The sequence below is a fragment of the Lissotriton helveticus genome, chromosome 3_1 (assembly GCF_964261635.1).
Source record: "Lissotriton helveticus chromosome 3_1, aLisHel1.1, whole genome shotgun sequence".
Classification (NCBI taxonomy): Eukaryota; Metazoa; Chordata; class Amphibia; order Caudata; family Salamandridae; genus Lissotriton; species Lissotriton helveticus.
The window spans coordinates 1365883750-1365910114 of record NC_136061.1 but is presented as its reverse complement, the minus strand read 5'-3'; the positions used below and the strand labels follow the sequence as shown (position 1 = coordinate 1365910114).

The following is a 26365-nucleotide window of genomic DNA, read 5'->3' as shown; positions in this document are numbered from 1 at the left end:
TACAAGTAGGGAGGAGCATGGAAAGAGAAGGAGAGAGAGGCGCGAAAGGCATGAGGGGAATGGGTGATTGATAGAAAGAGAAAATGCGAGAGACATGGAGGGTGGGAGGGAAAGAGAAGACGGAAGAGCAACAAGCTCTTGACATTGTGTGGCGGGGGGGTGAGCAGGGGAGCGGGGCACGTCGAGTCGCAACAAAAAAAACAAGCAGCAATATCGAGAGGTGGTGGGGGCAGGGTGAAGGGCTAAGGGGTAGGGAGAGACGGCACAGGCTGGGCAGGCTGCAATGGGCTGGTGGGATGAGAAATGCGAGTGAGTCACGGCCTGGCGGCCGTGAAAAGTGAAGTGAATAATTAGGGGAGGAGAAATGCCAGAGGCCGAGCGCACGCTGGGGGAGCCTTTAAAGTCATGCAAGGCTTAGACAACAAGGCAGGAGGCAGGCAGAAGGCTTGGGGATGTGCTCGTGCATGAGCAATACAAAATAGTAATACACCAAAAAGTAGCTGAACAAAACAAAATGCCCATGACAGAACACACAATGAGTACACTAATAACATAAAACATAACAATGGAGTGGAGTGAGATCTCTGCGTGGAGTTCGGGGAAGCCCCCACTTGAGATTGTAACACAGCCCTGTGCGGTTTCCATGTTTGCAGTACATTTCCAGCAATGAAGGACTCTGTATAAACGCTGCGTGTTTCAGGGGTGTGGAATTTATTAAAATATGTACTTGTCCATGGGACAAGTAGCTTCATAAATCTACTTGTCCCGTAACAAAATCCACTTGTCCCTTTTGTGCCATGTAGTGCGCTGTCAAATAATGGCTGCAATCTCTTTATGGAAGAGCTCTGATAATAGCCTCTCTGGTTATGTCAGGCTAATACTATAGAAGGATTTGAATTTGTCACCAGCTCTTCTTTAATCTTTTCCCATACTGAGAAAGGTCGGCGATTTACCCCTGACAATGGCAGAAGTAAAGTTTCTTCCAGGGCTGGGAAAAATGTGGTTGGAGAAAAAGTGAACTTGTAAACACTCAACAAATTTCCGCTGGGGCATATTCATATTTGCTCATGCTAAGATGCAATTCACAAATATTTTCTAGGACTACGGTTTCCTGTTCTACTTAAGGAAATTCATTTGAATACATGAAAAACATAAATCTGCATTAATACAAGAACATATATCATGGGTGCACTTCTGTGACTTTCACATTTGAGCGCCTAATTAAATCTGAGTTAACCAAGACCTTTTGTTTTTATTAAAATGCTATCTCTTCCTATCTGTGAGCTGGCTTCATTGTGTCACAGCATTCTGCTCTTTTACAAAGTAGTTTTGTTCAGTGCCAGGAATTTCTATGGCAATGTGCCTTTATGAGACCAAATACTAGCAGTCTAGTATGAACGCGCTGGCATACAGCACCACGCCTACCTGATAATCCCAAGGTAGGGAAAGGAGCATAGTGTTGGCCAAGTGAGTAACCAGGAAATTTAAATACCCCCCACGTTGATCCAAAGTTCTTATGACACCAAGCAAGCGAAAAAAGTCATTGGAATCTTCGCCAGAATAGCTCTCTTGTCTCTTCCATCTAAGCATCTATCCATTCATCCTATCACCCACTGATATCTTGCATTTCACCTTTATATTGTCACCCATTCATTCTTTTATCCATTATCCTTTCACCAATCGGTTCATCCATCTGTTCATCCGTCAGTCCATCTGCTCATCCATATCCAAACCTACCCATCCATCTCCAAACCTATCCATTTGAACCATCCATCCATCCTTTTGCTCATCCATAGACCCTCCCTTTCACTCATCTATAAGCCCTCCCTTTCACTCATCCTTTCACCCACCCTTCGACCCATCCATCAATCCATCCTTCCACTAATCCATCCATTTATCCTTTACATTCATCCATCCTTTCGCTCTCTAATCCTTACACCCTGTAACCCATCCAGTCATTCACCCTTTCCTTCATTATAACATCCTTTGTCCATCCACCAACCCCGTCACTCAACCATCCCGGTCACTCAATTATCCATCCATCCATCTAGCCAGCTACACTTCCACTCACTCATCCTTTCACCCACACATCCATTCATCTTTTCACATTAATTACTAATCTTTGTCTGCTGAGCTGCAGAAGGAAGAGGCCCATCAAGAGCTCCACCTCTACTGTAGCTACTAAAGCGGGGCGTTCAGGAAGCCCCTGTTCAAACCTATCCTGCCATCTCCAAACCTATCGATCTAACTGTGATCCATCCCGCCTTCCTTTTGCTCATCCATCCTTTTGCTCATCCATCCATCCTTTTGCTCATCCATCCATCCTTTTGCTCATCCATCCATCCTTTTGCTCATCCATCCATCCTTTTGCTCATCAATCCTTTTGCTCATCCATCCTTTCACCCCACACATCCTCCTTTCACTCCTATTCATCCACCCTTTCACTCCTCCCTCCATTCATCCTTTCACTCCTCCCTCCATTCATCCTTTCACTCATCCATCCGTCCACCCCATCCATCCTCCTTTTCACTCATCTATCCACCTACCCTTTCACTTCCTCTATTTATGCTTTCGCTTGTCCATCCACCCTTTCACCTGTCCACCTTCCGTTTCGATCATATATCCATCCACCCTTTCACTAATCCCTCCATCCACCTTTACACTCAACTGTCCACCCAGCCATCCATCAACCCTTCCACCCAGCCATCCCCACCCACTCAGCCATCTATTCATCTACTCTCTCGCCCATTAATCCACCCTTTCAATAAGCCGTCCATCCTTTCACTCATCAATCCACTTTCAACTTATCCATCCACTCACCCATCCCTTCATTCACCCTTGCACTTATCCTACCATTCTTTGACACATCCATCCTTACATCCATCCACTCATTCATCCATGCATCTACACTTTCATTCCACTCATTCATCCATCTATCCATCTAGCTTTTCACTCATTCATCCATGCATCTATCCATTTACCCTTTCACTCATTAATTTATGCATCGATCATCCACTCTTGCACGTATTCATCCATGCATTTATACATCCACCCATTCACTTATTCATGCATGCATATATCCACTCATTCATCCATGCACCTATCCATCCACCCTTTCACTAATTCATTCATTTATGCATCTAAATATCCACCCTTTCACTCCACTCATTCATCCAACTATACATCCAGCCTTTCACTCATTCATCCATGCATCTATCCATTCACCCTTTCACTCATTAATTTATGCATCTATCATCCACTCTTGCACATATTCATCCATGCATCTGTACATCCACCATTTCACTTATTCATACATGCATCTATCCATCCACCCTTTCACTTTTCATCCATGCATCTATTCATCCACCCTTTCACTCACTCTCCCACCCACCCTTTCAAGTATATTATGGTCCTTTGTCTGCGGACCTGCAGACTGAAGAGGCCCATCAAAAACTCCACAGCTGCTGTAGTTGCTACAGCGGTGTGTTCACAATGCCCCTGGTGCAGGCACAAAGTGAGATGAGAGGCCTAGTGCAAGGACAGAATTACGGGTGGCCTTAAGCCTACATGAAAGCCCAAGGGGAAACTAATGAGCTTTAATGTGAGCCCTCGACGACGTAAGATATGAGAGGCCAAGGGGAGTGGGTCAGAGAGGGCGGCGGAGGGTGGTGGGGTGGGGTGGGGTTAGGCGGAGGGTGGTGGAGTGGGGTTAGCAGGTTCAGGCACCTGGTGTAACATAAGGTGTACAGGAAACGCGAAGTGCCAAGGAGGGGGTGCATGAGAAGGGAATTCAAAGTGAGTTGAAGATGAGCAGGGATATTGGAGCCCCTATGAGGCCCAGGAGTGGAGCCGAGACTACAAGGCAGGGAGGGGTCATACAGTTCAAGTCAGAGCAAGGGGCCAAGAGGCAGAAAAAGCAGCCTCTTACATGCCATTGCTGTGAGTATACTGGAGCTGCAGAAGCTCGATGTGTGTCTCATGCGTGAAGAAAATAAAAGGACCAGGGGAGGGCTTGGAAGCCAAATGAGCTTATCGAGCTGGCTCCTACTTTGAGCTCTGCTTTATCATTTTGTTGTTCTGCTCTGGGGAAATTAAAGTGCAGGCCCCAGCTTTTGCATTGCCCCTTTCACAGCCAATAAACTGCTCAGAGCAATTTATTTACTGGCTGTGACCTACAGGATTGAACAGCTGTGTATCGTATTACCATAAATCTGTCTACTTGTCCTTTGGACAAAATGCAAATTAAAACCTCTTGCCCTCCTGAGAAATCTAGATGTCTCGGGCGTCGGGAGATAGGAATTCCCCACCCCTGGTGTTTGGCTGCTGCTCTTTAGCCACTTAGCCACACCCATGTCCCGCCAGCATCTAAGGTGCCGACCGGCAGAGGATATGGCGCACGGGCCTGAGCTTCTGGCTTTGGAATTGGGAAGCTGCGTTTGGAAACTCCATTGGCTCGTGTCTGATGCAATTATGCGAGGCAGCCTGGTTGGGGAGTGCAGGCGGGGGAGCGGGGAGGGAAGTCTGTGGGAGGCTGATGCCTTTGATGTGAGACCAGGGGGGAGTAGAAATGCGAGTCGCGGCCGTGAAAAGTGAAGTGAATAATTAGGGGAGGAGATCTGGCAGAGGCCGGCCGAGCGCATGCTGGGGAAGCCTGTGGGAGGGAGGCTGATGCCTTTCATGTGCGGAAATGCGTGTGCTTGTGGTCACGTGATTCACGTGAACTGTTGGAAATCCGCTTTTGGGGAGCCTTTTGAGAGCCTTGGGTTGAAGTCTTGGTTTAGCGGCATTAGACTCGCATATTCATTCCTGCGGAATTGAATAGGCGAGACCTAAAAATGGAAAGACGACGGTGACAAAAAGTGCACAGTGAGTAAATGAGACTACTGCCCGGAAAGAGATATGAAAGAAACAGCTCTCAATGGAACATGGCTATGAGCTCAGATGTGGGACCATGCGATGAGAGCGCTTCATGTAAGGGCAATAGACTACAGTCCAGGAAGGTCTGTGGGTGAGGTACTTGTGGTAGAAAAAGCGAATGACCGCCATCTATCCGCCATCTATCAACCATCTATCAGCCAGGATATCACGTGGAGACATCAGTCAGTGAGCTGCCCCCAACCCCAGTTCCTCGGAATGCAATAATGGCAGCTACAACAAAAAAAACACAAATAATAAACAAAATGCAAAGTAAAGACACTTTCTGTAATACTTGGGATTGTTTACAAGTCAGGTTTTTTTTTAACTTACATTACAAGTTTTAAACTAATGGTGAGCATGCTTTGCGATATTTAATATTTTGCAACTCTTTGTCATAATCCTTTTCACAGTACTGTTTATTCACCCTACCCTCGTGAGCTACTTTGAGGGTGTGTGTGTGGGAGAAGCTGGGGGCACAAGTCCAGAGCTAGGGCGGGGACACTCTGCGCCTGCAAGTTATCCTGCTTTAGCAGCGGTCCAGGGAGGATGAGGAGGAGAAGCTGCCTGTAGAGAAGGAGCAGGAGGACATGTAGCAGCTTCCGAGTGAAGTTCAGTATAGGACACATTTACCAAAAAAACGTTTGTCAAGTTGACAGACAAATGTTTTTTTTTTTTTTGTAAAAGCACCCCGTGCATGTGCACATGGCTTGCTGAATGGCTGAATTTTTGCAGGAAAGCAGGTCGCGCCTGCAGTAGGAGAAACTCTTTAAAGAAAAAAGTGCTTAAGTACTAAATAATACATACTGTGTAACAACCGAAGTAAAAGGGTCAGTCCTCATAGGAGGTTACAAATGAAGACAATGCAGCACTAAGAAGGGACTGACAAGCCTGTTAACGAATCAGAAGCCAGCATTTACAAAGAACAAAGACACAAGCCAATGAAAAATATGGGCGGAGCTTCAAGTGCACACTCTGATACAGCATGCCTTGCAGAGCAGTGAATGCGCTGCCCAGGCTAGACCTAGATAGTAGCAAATTTAAGGGGATGGGATAGTAAAACTTTCATTTGCTTAGACCTTCAAATACTCTTTGAATCTGCGTATTATGTGCAGGCAGTTAGAAAGTGACACCCAAAGGAGGTATTTCAGGTTGCTTCCACAGTCAATAGAGTAGAGCAAAGTTAATGGGTGTCAAAATATTTTTGATTTACTAATAGCTATTGCATTGCTTTGTAGATCTGGACGAAATTTGGCAAATACCTGGCATGTTTATCCTAGTCCTGGCTTCCTCAGTTGATGCATGCCCACAATTGCTGGGTAGATTTAAAGAGTGGGTACATTTTTTTATATTTGCTAACCAAATTTGACATTTGAATCTGCACAAAATGTGACAGACATTTTGCAAATTGAGCTTTCTGTTGTTCATGCTGAGTTCTGAGCAGATCTGTCAGCGGAGGGCAAAGATAAATTGTTGTAATAAAAGTTTAATCGACTAACTGTGTTGCTATTTGACGCTCCTTGCCATGCTCAGTGGACTCCTTATCTAATGTCATTTAAAAAAAGTAGTTTCCTACCAAGAGCAAGACATGGTGAGATGTGAGTTATAGTGTACATTGTGCTCCATAATTATTATTATTATTATTATTATTATGCGTTCTTATATAGCGCTCGATTACCCGTAGGCATCTCGGCGCTTGCCTTGGGAACCCGTCCTGGCTTCCCCAAGGTGAAAGCCAGGCATCCCGCCGCGGGGGGGGCCGTAGTGGAGATTAAGCAGGCTAATGCCCAGAGCTGCAGAGTGTGAACCCGTGATTCGAGTAGGCACTGAAACGAGAATTATCGAGTCCGTGGATATTTGGGCTCAAGACCCTGCCGCGTCGGGAATTGAACCCTGGTCCCGGGTCTGACCTCTGCTTCAAGGTCTGCCTCCTCTAACCAGTGAGCCACACTTCTCCACTGGGCACACTTCTCCACCCTGGGCATAGTTCGCGTAGTAGCGCTACGCGAAGTGCACTGCGCAAGCTACGCGAACTGCATAGTGCGGTAGGGAAAATTCTGTTCGCACTGATTGCACAGTGCCGGATTATTGTCCGCACTCTGCAATCATTGCAAACGGCATCTTGCACAGTGCAAGCGGTCGTTTTCTGCCGCTCCAGTAGATGTGTACTCGAGCGGCAGCTTTCTCAACGCGGACTGGTAGTGTCTCATCGCGAACGGTTGCGAGCATACGCGATCACTCTCAATGAGAAACCTGACCTCCCCGTTTTGAGAATCTCGCAAGGAGGTAGATTTTTGTGCAATTCGCATCGCGCGTAGTAGTGCAAAATACGCACGCTTAGCGTATTCCTACTCCCAGGGTTACTCCATAACTGGTGAATGTCAGAGCTTTTTCTTTTGTTTCTTGCCGATCAAATACTAACATTTAACTGTTTGTGTGTGCGAGAATTTTAGGGTTTAGCCTAAAAACAAATAACCCTTCACATTATATATCTATATCTATATCTCCTAAAACGCCCAGAAGCTTGCGGCCGCACAGCACTGCAGGTGAGTAACAACTCTATTTAAACCAAGAAGGCAGCTTAACATCCCTTTGAAGTCCATGGCCTGACGCGTTTCGATGCCGCTCTTTGCATCTCCTCAGAGGCCGTGTCAGCGGAAGTGATTTGTGGCTACTGCATCTCCCCTGCGTGTTTCCGTAATAGGGGGCTTAAGTGCTCCTCCTTTGGTGGCAGTTCATTTTTAAATGCACGCTGGGATTTGAGGTCTCATTTTGCCAATTAACGCCCTCTGGTTGGTTACCTCCGCTGCAGCTAATTATGGACAATTTTTCTCCGCCCTCTATTGAGCCTTGGATGAGACTCTGCCGGCTTCATTAAAGGTGCCCTGCAGCTTCGGAAAGAGGAAACTTCCTCTCTCCTAATGCCTACAGCTTCAAAAGAAAGTGACACTTTTTCTATGTTCGCTTTTTTTCTCACAATTGTGTAGAAAAGAGTACATCACAGCACTCAATTTCCTTGGTTATTGTAATGGTATGATTTATTAGGCTTTGCTATGTTGAACCCTCTCATAGACTAGTAAAAGGTGGTCTGCAGGGTTTGCAACCATGTTATAGAGAAGGTCGTTGTGGGATTCATAGTTATACACGCCTTCTGTAACATTTAGTAACTAAAAACATTCAAGTGAAAGCAGGCATCTCTTAAAAAAGGTTCATTCATTCTCTACAGTATGGTTGGAAGCTCGTTATCTTGTTTTTTGGGTAGATTAAATGGGAACCTCTAGTTTCCAAGTATACTCAAATCTTGAATATACACATTTTTCAACAAATTACTCATTACAAAAGGAGCAATCCGTTAGTTTGCATGGGAGAAGTTTTACATTTTGAAAATCTTGAAACCTAACCAATAAAGAAACCAGAGTAGCACGAAAAAATCTGAGAACGGTCATCGATTGTTGCATAGTTTTTAATTTTAAGGTTTACTCATGCACCCTTTAGTGGTTTGTTTTTAGCAAATGTTTTTATGTAATGTTCACTTTATCACTATCTTATAAAAATATTTTGTTTTGTCTAACTTTTCAAATGCTTTTTGTTTTATTTTTTTCAGTGGCCTATCCGTCATGGTATTGTTGAAGATTGGGACTTGATGGAAAGATTTATGGAACAAGTTATCTTTAAATATTTAAGAGCAGAGCCAGAAGATCATTATTTTCTCTTGGTTAGTACTCCTTCCCTATTAATAAAATGAAGTTTGCAACAGTGGTATAAAATTATATCGTTGGCACCTTTGTATCCATCTGATTTTTTTAATGTTCTTACCAAGTCATGGAAACAGTTTGACATTTTTTCTCAGAGGCAGAGTCTAGCAGTTTAACTGCCTTTACATTCCTTTTCCTTCGTTTGTCAGGATAAACATTTACATAACTAGGTTTGTTTCAGAAGGCCTGTTCATCATCTGATGAACCTTGCTGCCATTCATCTTGCAATCTTTTTGTGTGCCTCATTACCATTTGTTTACGCTGTAATATTGTTTCTGCTCTTCACCATATTTTTTCAGCAATTTTCCATGAAAGCAAGTAAATATTTGCAATTCCCCTATTTCTGTTCGATGTAGTAGTGATTGTCGTTATTCATTCTATTCTAATATGCTTACCATGTTGGGTTGTATTATACATACATCAACTGTTACTATTCTAGTGATTTTTGATCTCCGCATTAACATGTATCCCATTTCATTGAAATCATGTAGAGTTATGTGCTTAAAATTCTTACTGGAAATTAAAAGCATGTCTGTTTATTTAAGAAAGTTTTTTCTTTAACACAATAGACTGAGCCACCTTTAAATACGCCAGAAAACAGAGAATACACAGCTGAAATTATGTTTGAATCCTTCAATGTTCCTGGCTTGTACATCGCTGTTCAGGTACATAAATCGTTTTTAATACAACTCCTTTTCCATTTATATTGTTGTTGCACAAAATTACGTTTCTCAATGTTCAAAATGCTTGGTTAGATTTTTTTAAGGCAGAACTTGTTTAAAGTAGTTATACATTGACATCCTGGCGTTATACGAAAAAGATTGTTCACAAGTCTCAACAAACCCTACACAATTTATTTTGTTTTACTTAGGCTTATAATTTTAAATGTTTACTACGCCTAGCCTAGATTTGGTTAGTGTGTAGAGGGGAATATTTTAAACTTGTACCTTTACAGTCTCTCGCCAAAAGTAGCTGAAGTATAGCGATATGCTTTTATTTTTCGCTTGGAAAGTAGCATTTTTAGATTTAATTTTTGATACAACACAGCAGTATATCACACCTCACTGCTCCCAGTATTTGGTGTTCAAGTGAGATGTAGAAACCAGAACTGGAGGTTTCTGACAATCTTTGTAACATACTAGATATCTAGGGTAGGACAGCATTCCAAGCTGCTCTGAATAATAGACACTAACTTTCTTACTTATCCTGCTGTGGGTTACGTTTATATTTGATATCTGAACTATCTTTTTCTTTGTGATTACTGGTAAATAATCTGCTCTACTGGGACTCTGATCTTGTTAGCTCAGCTATTTCTTGTTGTACAAAGAAAATCGGTTTTGCAGCATGAATCTTTCTGGATTCACTATGCTGTGCATTATTCCGCCATCTAGTGGTTGGGTCCGGAACTGTAGTCTTTTTTTCTTTTCTTTTTTTTTTTGTGGCCCAGGTGGGCGTCGACATACCATCATTTGGTGTCCTTCGTGATGTCAACGTGCTTCCCCTGGAAGCTCCCATCTTCAGATTCTTTTTTCCGCCATTGGGTCTGGATAGTTGCCGAAGAGTTCCAGAGTTTTTGGAAGAGGAATCAAGAAAAATCATAGAAAATCGACGAATCAAGTTTTCAGCTACACTGTGCTACAGGTCAGGTAACGGGGACGACGAGGGAGAAGGTTTACGACCAAGATCTTGACGTTATACGAAGAATGCGCTCGCATGGGGCTCCCTGAACGCGGGGATGGCCAAAACACTGTTCAAGTTTTGCACCAATTGCCACCACAAATCTGCCCAGAAGGACAAGCATCCAGTCTGCAACCTCTGCCTTCCGCTTGACCACAGCAGCGAAGACTGCAATGCGTGCTGGGTGTTTACACCCAAGACCCTCAGATTAAGTGAGAGGAAGAGAAGGGCGAACCACAACATGCAGGGGCAGGCAACACCTCCATCGCTCCGAGACTTGGGCCTCTCCAGTGGAGAGGACGACATCGGCTCAAGACCGGAGGACTGCACGGTCGACGAGGTCCATAAGAAGACGTTGAAGGAGGTAAGGGAGTCGTCGACCCCTAAACACTGGAACGACACTCGAAAGTGTGAAGCTAAAGCCCTGAGTGACACTCGTGGAAGTGAAGCGAAGTCCTCAAAGGGAGGACTTCGCTTCAGGTGTCAGTTTTTCTTTGTTTCTTAGTACTCTACTGCAGCCTACAGGCAAATGCCTGCAATTACAAGCTTTCTCAATGGCAATAAAGCATTGTTGTATGGCAATTGTTTACTGCTTCCTCTTTTCCTTATGGGTTGGGAAGGTATAGGTACTACAATACAAACCTATGTAATTTCAGCATTTCTGCCATGTTGGAAACATTTAGGCTGCATGTATATGTTTTCACATATGCATATATATGTATGTATATGTATTTTCTGTATGCTCTGGGATCCCGCACATGGACTGGGATTATTCATAGATTATGACTTTGAGTATACCCCTGGATGAGAACTACGATTACAGGTAAGTAACTAATCCTTACTGGAGGCCCGGTATTAGTCATGAATACAAAACAGGGAGGTACATAGTCAGAAGAACAATGTGTGTTGTTGTGGAAGCGTGGAACAGAAATACCACTAGGTTGAAGTATTCCCATCAGCCCACCATACGTGGCGGAGGCATCGTCATGTGGGAAGCGGATAGTATATTCCAAATCTCACTCACCCCATCAAAGATGGTATAGAGATCGGAAAACTATGATGACCTTCAAGCCACAGTGGATTTCAGAATGGTGCTAATGGATGTGCAGTGCTCAAAATAAAGTGAACTAAAAGAAATGTTAAAAACAACTACAAGAGCAGAAAATATGTTTATTGGATACTGCTCTGGTGTCGTGGTTAAGAACAGGCGTTTTGTAGTCTGAGATTATAACTACCATAAAACGCTCAGCAGTGTGGTCAACATGTTTCAGCTGTTATCCAGCTTTCGTCAGGACCAGAAGTAGTAAAGATGCAACTGCAATAATGAAAGCGACAATTCAAAATGGAAAAAGTAATCCTACCAGTATTTTGGAGCCCCAATATTAACTGGAGGAGACTCTGAATGAATTTGTCCTTTTCCTAAGGAAAAAATGAAGTGAACAACAAATATCCTTAGTGATCCACAATAAACAAACACAACACAAACACAATGAATAAGGACTTTTTTCCTTATTACAACAGAGGGTCAAAAAGTACTCCTGTGTAATGCCAATAATAATTATAAAGACTACTTAATTAAATTAGACTTACCCAGCGTTGTGTGGGAAGAAACCTCACCCGGCACCCGCTCGGGAGAATGAGGCCCCGCTCTTTTGAGATAGAAAATAGCCATAAAGTAAATCTCTTAACATGTGAGTAGATTCAACATGTAAAAGATGGCTACTACAAAATAGTTTCTATCAGTCAAAAAACTCAATTGTCTCAAAAAGAAGAACACCATACACCAGAACACGGACTAGACTAAAACCAAGAATTTTTTTTATTAAAAAATGAACTGAGAGCAAAAAGAGCCCAAGCCCTAAGTAGAGAGTATAGGAGGAGGGAGGGGAAGCGCACACCTACCTGTCCGTCGGTACCTCAAGCAAGCATCCGAGTGGGAGTGGAGGTAGCGGACAGGCAGGGAGCATGCCTTTTATCCTCGTGTTAATTGGCCCATTAGTACTAACGAGCAAGCAATCAGATCGTTTAGACGATCACATGAGATTACATCAAGCGCATGCTCGAAAAAAGGGCACTTGCATTCGAGCATGCGTTATTGTCAGAGAATAGCTGTTTGATTATGAATAGGGGTTTTGTTTAAACCTGCGCGGCAGCTTGGCCGGCGGTGTCTACACCTCGCGCGTGCGCGGTCCACAAATACACTAGAAAGTGTTTGTAGGCTGGAGCATGCGCTAAGGCCCATAAGCGTGACTCAAACAATAGCAAAGGCTCGGGGGCGTGTAAGATGTAGCCGCGTAATGCGGATACTCAAGGACTACAGGAGCCGAGTGGTGTGTGCGCTGCACGCATGCGCATAGTATCGCACCGACCAGACCCGCGATGATGTTAAGTAACAATAAACCAGGATGGTAGTTGTTTAGAAAGTGAAGAGCGCACGGGGCATATTTAATACAAAAATGTTTTATTATACCGAACCCCCCATATGACATATAAAGACAGTGATAGATAGTCAATTTAGAAAGGAGGCGGCATTTGTGGCTTAGAATCAAAACTGCCATGTGAAGTGATGGTTATTCAATAGCACTAGGCAACGGGGGCGTATAAGATGCATCAGTTTACATGTGGAGCCCCCTAATGGCGTGTAAGCACCATGGTGAATTTCTAACGGAAGGACATGTCCCTGGCAACATAAACTCATGGGTCAAGGCCTCGACCAGGTGCAGCGGAAAGATGATATTCTAGAAAAAGATCCTGCAGAGACGTAGAGATACTATGGTAGAAAACATGTTCTCATGCATATTTAGACATAGAGACACTAACAGGTAGCTACAGCCCTGAAAATGTTAGTGCGTGGTTGCAAAAGACTGTATCACCATTAGGAAGTCTTACAGTGCAGTCCAAGCAATATCATCATTCAGACCCCTTTTGTCACTGTTAAGTGAAAAAATCCATTTCTGCTCTTTCACAAAAAGGAATCTGGTTATGTCACTAATATGAGGTATTAGTCTCCACGCCGTTCAAGGTCCCGGTCCCATGGGAGGTCGAGGGAACGGTCGCGGAGCTGCCGCCACCACAATTGTTCGTCAAAGTCTTCGCGCTCTGAGTTGGGTAAGGCAAAGCACAGGAAGTACAAGAAGCATCGTCGCTCTTCACCTTCCTCTAGCCTGTCGCGTGACATGGCTGAGGGTGTGGGTGGTGCAACCCCTGTGGCTCCGGTGGAGCGTGCGCAGTTGTCAATGGCCTACTCGCCTTTCCCGGGTCAGTCGGCGACTCCGGGCCAGCTACCGGACTTCCTGTCAGCCATGGCCCGCCTTTTTGGCCCATTGTGCCCCGCCGGAATGCCATCTGGCCCCGTGGGTCCGACTAGGGCTCCTCGCTCTTCTCTGGCCGTGACGTCGCCGACGACTCCGGTCTCGGCACCATGAGACCCCCATGTATCCATACATGGATCCCAGCCGATGTCGGGTGGCCTTGTACGACTTCCACCGACTTCGAAGTCTATGGCACTGCTCCATGGCCGCCGTCCCCGGCTTCCACCCCGACGTGGTGATGGCGTCGGACCGGTGTCGATCGACGCAGATACAGACACTGATGGGGAATTTCTATCCCTTTCTCCATCCGCCTCCTTCTTTCCCGCCTGCCCGGCAGTTTGGGGAGGAAGGGGAGGACTGGGAGGGGTCTGAGGACCCCCTCTCAGCCAAGAGCGAGTTGGACCTGTTCTGGGAAGAGGATTTGGAGGATGCAGGTGACATGGATTTTACTCCAGAACCTGGCTCACTGTCTCCTACTATGGCTATGGAGGAGGGTGGCACAAATTCTATGGTGTTGCGTAGAGCAGCCGAGGAGCTCCACCTTGAGCTCCCTACGGTGGCAGTCAGGACTAACCTCCTGACAGAAGTGCTCCGGCAAGCGTCTTCCTCTACGGAGCCGCTGCTACCCTTTATTGACGCATTTTCAGACATTCTTTTGGGCACCTGTTCCAGGCCCAACACGGGGGCTCCTATGGATAAGAACGTTGCCCCGGGCGACCCCATTTTCCTCTCCCAACACCCAACCCCTGAGACCTTGGTTGTCCAAGCCTCTGCGTCCCCAAGTGCATTCCCTTTAGATTCTTGGATTCTTTGTCGGGAGGTGTGAAAGACACGTTAGTGATAGATTCCTTACCTTAGAATATCCCCAGGCGTCAGACTAGATCCGGAAAATTTTGCGTACCAATACCCCTGCGCGCCGGCAGGCGTCGTCCGCGGCTCCGCGTCCGTCGTCTGCGTCGTTAGCGCCGGAATGACGTCGTCTGAGTACTTGGACGCCGCCCATGCGCGCTAACGTCAGTTTTTTTCCGCGCCAGCTAGCGCAGTTCCGGAGAAGCTCTACCCCTTAGTCATTTTTGACTAAACTTTTTTGATCTTTTCTCTACTCGAGTCTTCGACTCAGACGGTGCCGGTAGGGATGCCCAGGTTTAAACCCTGTTCGAAGTGCGACCAACTGATGTCGGTTACCAACCCCCATCGCCGGTGCCTCAAGTGTTGAGGCTCTCGACCTCGACGACCGCACTTGCTCCGACTGCTGGGCCCTGACGTCTAAAGCTAGGTGGGAGCGGTACCGCAAGCGACTTGAGCTCTGGCAGTCGGCCCGCACTGCTCAAGGTCCTGGTCCCACAGGAGGTCGAGGGACCGGAGTCCTCGCAGCTCCCGGAGTGGACATCGGTTGTCCGGATCAAAGTCCTCCGGTAAGAGGCATGAGAGGTCTGAGAGACATCATCGTTCCTCCGACCCACCCCGACGCTCGCGCTATGTGGCCGGTGGTTCGGGTGACACCACCCACGCGGCTCCGACTGAGTCGCGGACGTCGCCGCCTGCCCCACACCTTCGGGTCCCTGGGCGTGATGCTGCCGTTTAATGAGGCCTTGTGTGACGTTCTTGTGGGCACTTGGTCCAAGCCCGCAACAGGTCCGCCTGTGGATAGGAACGTGGCCAGACGCTACCGCCCGGCCCCGGGTGACCCTTGCTTTTTGTCCACCCATCCCACCCCCGAGAGCCTGGTCATCCAGACCTCCACTTCCCAGACCGCATTCCCGGCGGCACCGCCCGATCGGGAATCCAAGTGGTATGAACAATTCAGTAAGAAAGTGTTCTCGTCCCTGAGTTTGGGACTGCGGTCTGTCAATACTGCATGCCTCTTGGGCCGCTACACACACACCCTGTGGGACACGGTCGCGGATGTGCTGCCACAATGTCCGGAGGAGATCCGGGCAAAACTCGCCCAAGCCCTTGTGGAGGGTCCAGATGCAGTGCGATATTCCATCCGTTGTGGGCTGGATACCACGGACTCACTGGGCAGGGCAATGGCAACGACTGGCGGTTCGAAGCCACGCCTGGTTGAGGTCCGCCGACTTTTCGGCCGATGTCCAGGCCACTCTTTGGCGACAAGGCAGACCATGCGCTTGAGCGTTTTAAGGACTCAGGGCTACGGCCAAGTCCTTGGGCTTCTCGGCCCCACGCCAGCAATCGGGTGCCTTTCGCTCCTTTCGTGGCCACGGAAGGGGCGCCCCCACACGTGCTGCCAGCCACGCACCGCAGAATGTTCAACAGCGCGGTGGCTGCCGTGGAAACCGCCGTGGCGGCGGTCGGGGACAACGGCGAGGCCAGTCCACACTTTCCCCCGCAGCACCTGCCTCAAAACCTTCCTAGTCCGTGCTTTCCGGCCCATGTGACGCCAGTGGGGGGCAGGGTTCGCCATCACATCTTCCACTGGCCAGGCATCCCGCCGCGGGGGGGCCGTAGTGGAGATTAAGCAAGCTAATGCCCAGAGCTGCAGAGTGTGAACCTGTGACTCGAGTAGGCACCGAAACGAGAATTATCGAGTCCGTGGATATTTGGGCTCAAGACCCTGCCGCGTCGGGAATTGAACCCTGGTCCCGGGTCTGACCTCTGCTTCAGGGTCTGCCGCCTCTAACCAGTGAGCCACACTTCTCCACAAGAGGAAGTCATGGCCCTCTTGGCCAAGGGGGCCATCGAGCGCGTTCCTGGGCCAGAAATAGGGTGTGGTTGTTACTCCCACTACTTTCTGGTACTCAAGAAGGGCAAAGGGGGCCTACGCCCTATCTTGGACCTACGGAACGTCAACGGCTTCCTCCGAAAGAAGTTCAAGATGCTGACTTTGGCTCAGGTCTTAGCTACCCTGGAGACTGGCTGGTATCCATGCTTATTAGAATTGTGGGGATGTTGCTAGGAGGTTAGAATGTTATGATGTGAATAGCAGATAGTACAGAGGAAGCTGTGGAAGGAGCTGGAGGTCTCTTCACTTCTGACTAATAAAGACTTACTTCAACTATATACTTGGATTGAAGATATCTTCTTTACATTGGCGACGAGGGAACCCTTTTACTCTGGCAGGGGCAGAGTTTGGAATTGACCTCCACCCCTGGATGATACCACAACTGAATTGGACTGTGGTATACAATTTACTCCTCCAACTCTGTTTCAGCAACAGCAGCAGCAAACCTGTGGCAGCAGAAGCCCTGTGGTATGTACATTTCAACTTGCATATTGCCCTCTATCTAAATCCTGGAAGTGGATAGATAGGTTGAATTCAGGTTTCGAATTTCATGACTGGCAAGCGCGCAACAAGATTTTTATTTCATTATCTTACCACCTTTGCGCTTTAATAGAAACCTGCTACTCTTGTAAAAAAAAAAAAAAAAAAAAAAACCCTTGTGCTTTTGCTGCAAGAATCACAACTATTTTTATTGTGCCATCTGTCTGCTTAAGCGATATTGTCTAGATCTTCTGACAATTGTCCTTGACTGTGCTTCTGGATTTATTTGGATTTACCCTTGACTTGCCAAGCATCACTTTGCCAGTGATTTTCCCTTATCTTAAAAATCGTCAAACTTTCTTTACAACGCGATCAGCGCTTCTAGTGCATCATTTGAACTCTTCAACTGCCTACCTGTGTGCGCTGTTTATCGTCGTTATCTGCATCGCGCTCTTGTTGCCAAGCATTGGATATTGCTCGCGTCCGACATTCCTCCTTCTGCTGCATTTCCATCGCGTCATCACGCTACGCAGTGTCACGCAGCGTCAAGAACACTTGGCGGCCATCTTGGATCGGATTAATCTTCACGCAGCGTCAAACAACTTCGGCGGCCATTTTTGTTTGGTCTTACTGCCACGCAAATCCAAATATACGTAGCGGCCATCTTAACTTCTCGGCAAAGAGTCGGTAACGTCGGAAAGACTTGAATTGATGAGCAAAATTCGAGCAATGGGAAGAAGAGTCAAGAATCAAAGATATTTCATGGCAACAAAACTATTTTGTCATCTGGTGATGTAATAGTGAAGACATCGTTTTTCATATTCTATTTTCATATTCTGTGGTGAATATTGTGTGTAGACATCGTTTTTAATGCTCTATTTTCAAATACTGTATTGAATATAGTGTGCATTATTTCTTTTTGACGTACTATTAATTAGTTTACAAGGGTGCTATTATTTGTTCACAAGGGTATTATTGATTATTAACAGGGGTGATATCAATTATTTACCATGGGTGATCAAAGCTTTGCTACCCCCCCTTCCTTTCTCCCTACTCCTGGTGAACCCCCAATACCTTGGAAAGAATGGAAAAAATTGTTCCTCACATATGTTTTAGCATCTGGTGCGGACAAATATGGTCCTGTTCGCAAACAAGCCATTCTCCTTCATAATTTGGGGGTGGAAGGTAGAAGGTTATACGAAGATTTGCCTGAGATATCTTTAGGTGTGGGAGATGGTCATGCTGCTAATGTCTATGACATGAGTATGTTAATGCTAGAAAAAAGGTTCATCACAAAAATTAATACCCTTTTAGAAAGACATAAGTTCTTTTGTAGGGTTCAAAAGGCAGATGAAGATGTTGCAACGTATGTAGCAGCCTTGCGGGGATTGTCACTTAATTGTCAGTTTAAAGATTTGACAGATTCTCTGATCCGTGATCAAATCGTCAGGTGCACTAATAATAAAAGGGTGCGAGAGAAGTTACTTAGTAAAGATTGTAACTTAGAAGAAGCTGTTGAAATCGTTAAAGCTATAGAAAATACTAACTTATGGATAAAAGAAATGGATAAATGTTCTGGTTCTATATCTAAAGATAATGTGGCAAAGGAATTAGAGTCTAGTGCAAAATCTCAGACACAAGCATCTGTTGATGAAATGAAAGTTGTTAAGAAGTTTGATTCTAAAAACAATAAGTTATCTAACTACCATTCTCCAATTTATCGTCCTCCAAATTTTGTGCAACAAGGGAATTCACGTCTTGTAAAATGTTATAGATGCGGATCTCCAGGACACATTGCATCGAGTCCTCGTTGTGCAGCTAGGAATGCTATTTGCAGAGGATGTGGAAAGAGGGGTCACGTAGTTAAAGCTTGTAATGCTAAGACTCAACATGTTAATGAAATTGATGACTCTTGTGAAAATATTGATAATTTGATGCTCTGTGTAGATGGACTGGTTTTAAGTGAAGATTGTCCTTGTATACAAGATCCTATCTGTCTTGTTGATGTGGCTACTGAGAGTACTGATAAGCTTGAAAAGCCACACTGCTTAATCAATTTTGATTCTAGGGATCCTATGCATCCTCAAACCAGAAATGTTAACATGCTGGTAGATTCTGGGAGCCTTTATACCCTGTTGTCCAAAGATATGTATGTTGAGATTTGGGATGGTGATGTGGATCTCAACTCTTGGACCTCTCCTGATATAAGAGCAGTTGGATATGGTGGAAAGACCATTGACATCTTAGGTCTCAAATGGATGGTAATCACATTTCAAAGTAAAAAAGTATTTGGAAGAGTGTACCTCACTAAGCAGGGGTCCAACCTGCTTGGTTGGCGTCACCAGAAAGATCTAGGAATTGTACTGAATCCCAATGCTTCTGAACCTGTTTCTTCATTTTCTGTTCTTAGTATAGATACTTTTGAAACAGATGTGATGAAGAAATTTCCTAATGTTTTTACAGAAAAGTTAGGAAAATTGAAGGGATTTTCTCATAGAATCATTCTTAAAAAAAATGCGGTGGCTGTGGTTCATAAAGTAAGAAATTTACCACACTTGATGAGAGAACCCCTGAAAATAGAATTGGACAAGCTGTTAGACCTAAAGATTATAGAGCCTATTGAGGCGTCTGAATGGCTCGCCCCCATTGTAGTCGCGCCCAAGGATGGTGGAACCAAAATTCGTCTCTGTGTAGACTTACGCGATTTAAATAAGAATATATGGGTTGATAGGCAACCACTGCCTAATATTTCTGAAATGTTAAGTGCCATGGGTGGTGGTGTGATATTCAGTGTAATTGATATGTCTGCAGCCTACCACCAAATTGACTTAGACGAAGAATCAAGGCACCTTACTTCGTTTGTAACACCACTGGGGGCATTTCGATATTGCAGAATGCCATTTGGGTTGGCTTCAGCATCAGCGGTGTTTCAGAGAGTAATGGAGAGGGTTTTGAAAGGGATTGAGAATGTATTATGTTTTCAAGATGACGTGTTGGTAGTTGGGAAGGATTGTCAACATCATGATAGGATTTTAACACAAGTTTTGGAGCGTATGGAAGTTAATGGTTTGACCATAAAAAAGGAAAAATGTCAACTGAAGAGAGATTGTGTGACGTATCTGGGTCATGAGATATCAGGTTTAGGTATTAAGCCAAAAAAAAGTATAATTTCTGCAATTAATGATGCTCCTACGCCAACGACTAAAGAGCAGCTAAGGTCTTTTTTAGGCTTAGCTGAATATTGTTCAAAGTTCATTAAGAATTTTTCGGATGTTGTCGAGCCTTTGAGATGCTTGATGAAGAATGGTGTAGTTTTTGAATGGGATCCTGTGTGTGAGGATGCTTTCAAGCGTGTGAAAGTAGGAATTATTCATGCACCTACCCTAGGGCATTTTGACGTTAAGGCCAAGACTTTTGTTACCACGGATGCTAGTGCTGTGGGACTTGGGGCTGTGCTCTCTCAGATATCTGATGGTGTGGAAAGGATTATAGGTTTCGCCTCTAGAAGGTTACAGGGGGCTGAAGTATCTTACTCGGTTATTGAGAGGGAGGCTCTCGCTTGCACCTGGGGGATTAAACACTTTAGATATTTTCTTTGGGGTTTGCCTTTCAGAATGCGCACAGACCATAAACCCCTCGTGCATTTATTTAAAGGGGGTAGAGGCTTGGAGGGTAATGTCACCCCTAGAATATCGAAATGGATTTTGTCAGTGCTGGAGTATAATTTTCAGATGGAATATGTAAAAGGAGAGAAAAATGTTATTGCAGATTGTTTATCTAGAATGCCTGTAGACTTAGTAGATCTGGTAGATGTGGAAGATACTGTAATTAGTTGTAATGAGATTCTTGCTTTTGATAAAAGTGATTGGGAATCTGCCATGGCAGGTGATCAGATAATTCCTTTGGTTATGAAACATGTCTCTAAGGGCTGGTCTAGAGAATCCCTCAATGACACTTTCTTGAAGAGCTTTTCTAATGTAGAAGCTGAATTGAGTGTATCTGAAGGGAAGTTGTGGAGGAGAAACCGTTTGGTGCCACCGTCCAGTCTTAGATCGAAGATTATGAATATAGCACATGAAGGCCACTTGGGGAGGAACATGACCAAGAGGAGGATTCGGGAATCCTATTGGTGGCCAGGGATGGATGGTGAGATCGATGAGTTGGTTAGGCATTGTCATGCGTGTGCTGCGAGCGATAAAACAAAGGTTGTTAGGCAGCCTTCTCTTTCCTGTGTTGAATTTCCGGTACGGCCCTGGGAGAAATTAGCGATTGATTTCTTGGGACCTATTTCCAAATTGGGTACTCGGAATAGGTTCATAATGGTTCTGGTGGACTATCATTCTAAGTGGTTCGTAATGGAGTCCACTGAAAGTATTGACACTAAGAGAGTGATAAATTTTTTGGAGAGAACATTTTTAAATGAAGGTATTCCAAAAACTTTGGTTTCAGATAATGGTGTGCAGCTTGTATCAAGACAAATGAAGGAATTTTTAGATGGCATGGGAATCTGTCATGAGAAGGTTGCGTTGTTTAGGCCGCAGGCCAATGGCCTTGTGGAAAGGATCAACAGATTGTTGATGGAGAACATACAGTTGTCATTGGCGAATGGTCTGGTGTGGTCTGAGGAGCTTAAGAAAATGGTCTGGTCTTACAGGATTACTCCACATTCGGTCACCGGTATCTCTCCATTTGTCTCTCTAAAGGGGCGTGAGCCAGGTTTAAAGGAAGTTCCGGGTTGGCTCAAAAACAGGGAATGTGTGTGGGTCAACCGATCAAGTGTGAAGGATTGTGTTGTCAGTAGGCAGCGTGATTCTACACATGCATACAATATCAGAATGAGGGTGAGGGATCCGAATATATGTGTTGGTGATTGGGTTGTGACAAAGAAATGTGGCATTGTAACTAAGGGTGAAAGTAAATATTCTCAACCTAAACAAGTAAAGGTTGTGAAGAAAAATGTTCTCATTCTAAATGATGGTTCTGCTTGGAGCTGTGGGAATGTCGCAAAGTGTAATGCTCCATAGACCTTTATTTGTTCCTGTAAGCCTTGTTTCTTTAGATATTTTATTTGTATATTTCTTCTGATATTGTATTGGGGGGAGATGTGTTGGGATCCATGCTTATTAGAATTGTGGGGATGTTGCTAGGAGGTTAGAATGTTATGATGTGAATAGCAGATAGTACAGAGGAAGCTGTGGAAGGAGCTGGAGGTCTCTTCACTTCTGACTAATAAAGACTTACTTCAACTATATACTTGGATTGAAGATATCTTCTTTACAAGTTGGACTTGCAGGACGCTTATTTTCACATCCCCGTCCTGCCGGCCCACCGGCGTTTCCTGCGGTTCACGGTAGGCCACGCGCACTTTCAATTTACCGTGCTCCCCTTCGGCCTTACCAGCGCCCCACGGGTGTTCACGAAAGTGATGGTGGTGGTCGCAGCTCATCTGCGCAGGTAGGGGTGTCAGACTTCCTCTACCTCGACGACTGGTTGTTGAAGGCGGACTCGCCCCAGACAGTCGTCAGCCACCTCCAGACTACGGCCGACCTTCTGCACTTGCTGGGGTTCTTCATCAATGTGCCGAAGTCACACCTGTGTCCCTCTCAGAAGCCCCACTTCAGCGGGGCGGTTCTAGACTCGGCGCAGTTTCGGGTTTATCCTCCCAAACAGCGGGTTCGGGATATTCAGGCTCTGATTCCGATCTTTCAGCCTTTATCCCGAGTCTGTCAGGTTGACGCTGTGGCTTCTGGGGTTGATGGTCTTGTGCATCCTTCTGGTCACGGACCGCGATTGGGTCAGTGGCAGATCCCTCTCCCCACCCCACCCGAAGCACGTGGTTGTGACGGACGCGTCCCTCCAGGGCTGGGGAGGCCACATGGGAGAGGCGGAGATCAGAGGCCTCTGGTCTCCGGCGGAGTCCCAGCTCCATATCAACTTTTTGGAACTGCGGGCGATCCGTCTAGCACTGAAAGCATTCCTCCCCTCTGTCCGGGGGAGTGTAGTGCAGGTGTTCACGGACAACACCACCGCCATGTGGTACTGCAACAAACAGGGTGGGGTCGTGGACCCTATGCCAGGAGGCTCTGCGCCTCTGGCAGTGGCTGGAACATCAGGGTGTGACCCTGGTGGTTCAACACCTGGCAGGTTCTCTGAACGCCAGGGCGGACGAACTCAGCCGTCGGTGCATGATGGATCACGAATGGCGTCTGAACTCTGACGTGGCGCAAGGTCTCTTTCAGCAGTGGGGAGAGCCTTGGTTAGATCTATTCGCCACAGAAGAGAACGCGCAATGTCAGTTATGCGCGTTGGAATTTCCAAGGCGGCACTCACTCGGAGACGCTTTTCGTCGTGAGTGGAGTTGCGGTCTGTTGTACGCCTTTCCGCCTATACCACTTCTGCCCAGAGTGCTGAAGATCGGGCGCGACCGGACCCAAGTTATCCTTGTGGCTCTGGACTGGGCACGAAGATACTGGTATCCCGAGCTACTCAGCATGTCAGTCGATCCCCCCCCGATTAGTCTGCCTCTTCGGGAGGACCTTCTGTCGCAGCAGCAGGGGACGGTTCTCCACCCGAACCTGTCCAGTCTCCACCTACAAGCTTGGAGATTGAGCGGCGGCACTTGAGGCCATTTGATTTGCCTCCCGAAGTCTGTAACGTCATTCTGGCAGCCAGGTGTCCCTCCACAAAGTCTGTATACGCCTGCAGGTGGAACAGATTTGTGGCATGGTGCACAGCAAAGGCTGTAGATCCACTCGCTGCCCCTCTTTCTGAGGTTCTCCTCTTCCTTCTTTCCCTTGCCCAGCAGGGCTCTGCTCTGGACACTATCAAGGGCTCCCTTTCTGCCCTTTCCGCCTTCTTGAGGCTACCTGATCAGCCTTCCTTGTTCAAGTCCCCTATTGTAAATAGGTTTTTCAAGGGCATCACACACATGGTCCCTCCTGTTCCTTTCGTGATGCCCCAGTGGGACTTGAACCTTGTTCTTACTTACCTAATGTGTGCTCCCTTTGAGCCGCTCCATAACTGTCCTCTCCGTCTTCTTACTTTGAAGACTGCTTTCCTGGTTGCCATCAGTGAGAGTGAGTGAGCTCCAGGCTCTTTCTTCCACACCTCCTTTCCTCTGTTCATCCGGACAAGGTTGTGTTGTGGACAAGACCTTCTTTCCTGCCCAAAGTTGTCACGGCTTTCCACATCGGGCAGTCCATTACTTTGCCCACCTTCTTTCCGCCTCCGCATCCCTCGAAAGAGGAAGAGAGGCTCCACCGTCTGGACCCAAAACGTGCGCTCTCCTTCTACCTTGATCGCACACGCCAGTTCCGGGTGGATGACCAACTCTTTGTTGGTTACGTGGGCGCTAAGAAGGGAAAGGCGGTGCACAAGCGGACCATCTCCCGGTGGATCATCTTGTGTATCCAGGCATGTTACTCCTTGGCTAAGAAGGAGCCCCCTGTTGGATTGAGGGCTCATTCCACTCTGGCCACGGTGCCTACCACTGCCATGGGCTGGGGGAGTGCCCTTGCAGGACATTTGCCAGGCAGCTACGTGGGCCTCGCTACACACGTTCGCACGACACTACTGCCTGGACAGCCAAGTCCGGAGGGATGGCTTCTTTGGCCGTTCCGTCCTCCAGGACTTTCTGGTGTGATTATTGGTTCGCAGACCCACCACCGGGGTTGGTATTGCTGGGGTATCTATTCTAAGGTAAGGAATATATCACTAACGTGTCTTTCAGATGCACAAGTTACTACTTGTGTAACGATATATCTGTAAGAGACATTAGTTAGTGATAGATTCCTTACCGACCCACCCATCCTCCCCGTTCTGCGAACCGATATCTAGGGTTAAGGTCATCCCCTTTCAGGGCCCTAGTTTCATGTCACCAGTGTTGGTTCTATCTTGGCTCTGCGTATCTGGCGCGGAAAAGCTGTGTATCAGAACTGACGTCAGCGCGCATGGCGGCGTCTATGTACTCCGACGTCATTCCGGCGCTAATGACACCGACGACTGACACGGAGCCGCAGACGACGCCTGCCGGCGCGCAGTGGTATTGCTACGCAAACTTTTCCGGATGCAGTCTGACGCCTGGGGATATTCTAAGGTAAGGAATCTATCACTAACTAATGTCTCTTACAGATATATCGTTACACAAGTAGAAACTTGTGCATTAAATGCACTCTGTAATCTACTTGGAACACGTTCTTTGCAGTAGGCACATTAACCCTCTGTACTACCTTCACATAAGTCAAAAACCTCAACTCCACAAAACTCTGATCTCTGGCCAGGATGAACATTAATCACATGACTTATCTTGACATTTTTGTGAGGCCTGTTAATTGCAGGAGGAAAGGAACACGCAGTAGGTGCTTTTAAAATCATAATTGTTGTAAACACTGCGCCCCAAGGAAGTTAGCACCAGTCCGCACCGCCTTAGAGCCGGCCCTGGCCACCTTAGAGCCCCCCCCCGCCTGCGGACGCCCATGAATGTAGGTCAGTTGTGTGGAAAAGATCTTTATGTAGATAGCTGGTCAACAGCATAAACATCTATTTTATTATAAATGAATACAATTATTAAAGTAATTCTTCTGTCAACTTCATGATTAAAAGTACTACAAATCCAAGATGATAAATACATACTCAGACGGAGAAGCTTCAACTATAGTATTTAAGAGTTTACCAACTTAGTAGCTTTATCTTTCAGCATAAGTGTAGGTTGCTTAAAATCAACATTTTCACAAAAAAATTCCAAATGGTAGTAACCTCTGACAGAAAATTGTACCATCTCTCATGGATCTCATAACTTTGACAAATTATACTGTATTTGGTGTAGATAATTTGTCAGGTATTAGAATTGTTGTTTCTGCCTAGAACTGTTGGCAATTTCTGTGGAGCAACCTTAGTTCTCTCTAAAGGGACGTTGTTGTTGGCAGATCGTAAGATGCCCACCAGAAACTGAGTGATTTTAAGAGGCCAGTTATAGCAGATAGTGATAGAGGAATGCCCCACAATAGCAGTTTTTGCCGAAGTAGTCCAGTTTGCTGCATCTAGGATAACTATGCCATTGTGGGTCCATATGGTGGTTTGTAAATTCGCAAGAAATAAGTCCAGTGTATGTTGTAGAATGTTGGTCTAACAATATAACAGTTAACTGCCAATAATATAATAATGTTCTGTTGAAAGTATGGTTCTAATATGGCCTCTTGAGGCATGATAAAAGAATACTCATCTCATTGAAGAATTCAGTTGTCCGACTGTTAAAAACAGGGATAATCATTTGGACACAACAATTTTTAGCAATATTCTTGCATTTTCCCTTAAGGCCGTCCTTGCCTTAGCTGCCTCCTGGACGTCAAGACAGGTGGGAGAACGGACGCTCACTGGCACAGTTATAGACAGTGGAGATGGTGTCACCCATGTCATTCCTGTGGTAAGTTTATAGGCATTGCCTACTTTTATAAGTGGCTATTTAAGAAGGTTAGAATTGTTGAAAA

At 46.0% G+C, this 26365-nt stretch overlaps 1 protein-coding gene across 1 annotated transcript in view; it reads left to right on the top strand.

Annotated features, from left to right (window-relative positions):
- ACTR3 (actin related protein 3) overlaps window positions 1–26365 on the top strand; it is a 431810-nt gene that overhangs the window by 230586 nt on the left and 174859 nt on the right. The window contains exons 4-6 of the mRNA XM_078682010.1: window positions 8519–8629; window positions 9239–9334; window positions 26194–26301. Of these exons, the coding sequence (XP_078538136.1) occupies window positions 8519–8629; window positions 9239–9334; window positions 26194–26301 (315 nt within the window). The remainder of the gene's footprint in view (window positions 1–8518; window positions 8630–9238; window positions 9335–26193; window positions 26302–26365) is intronic.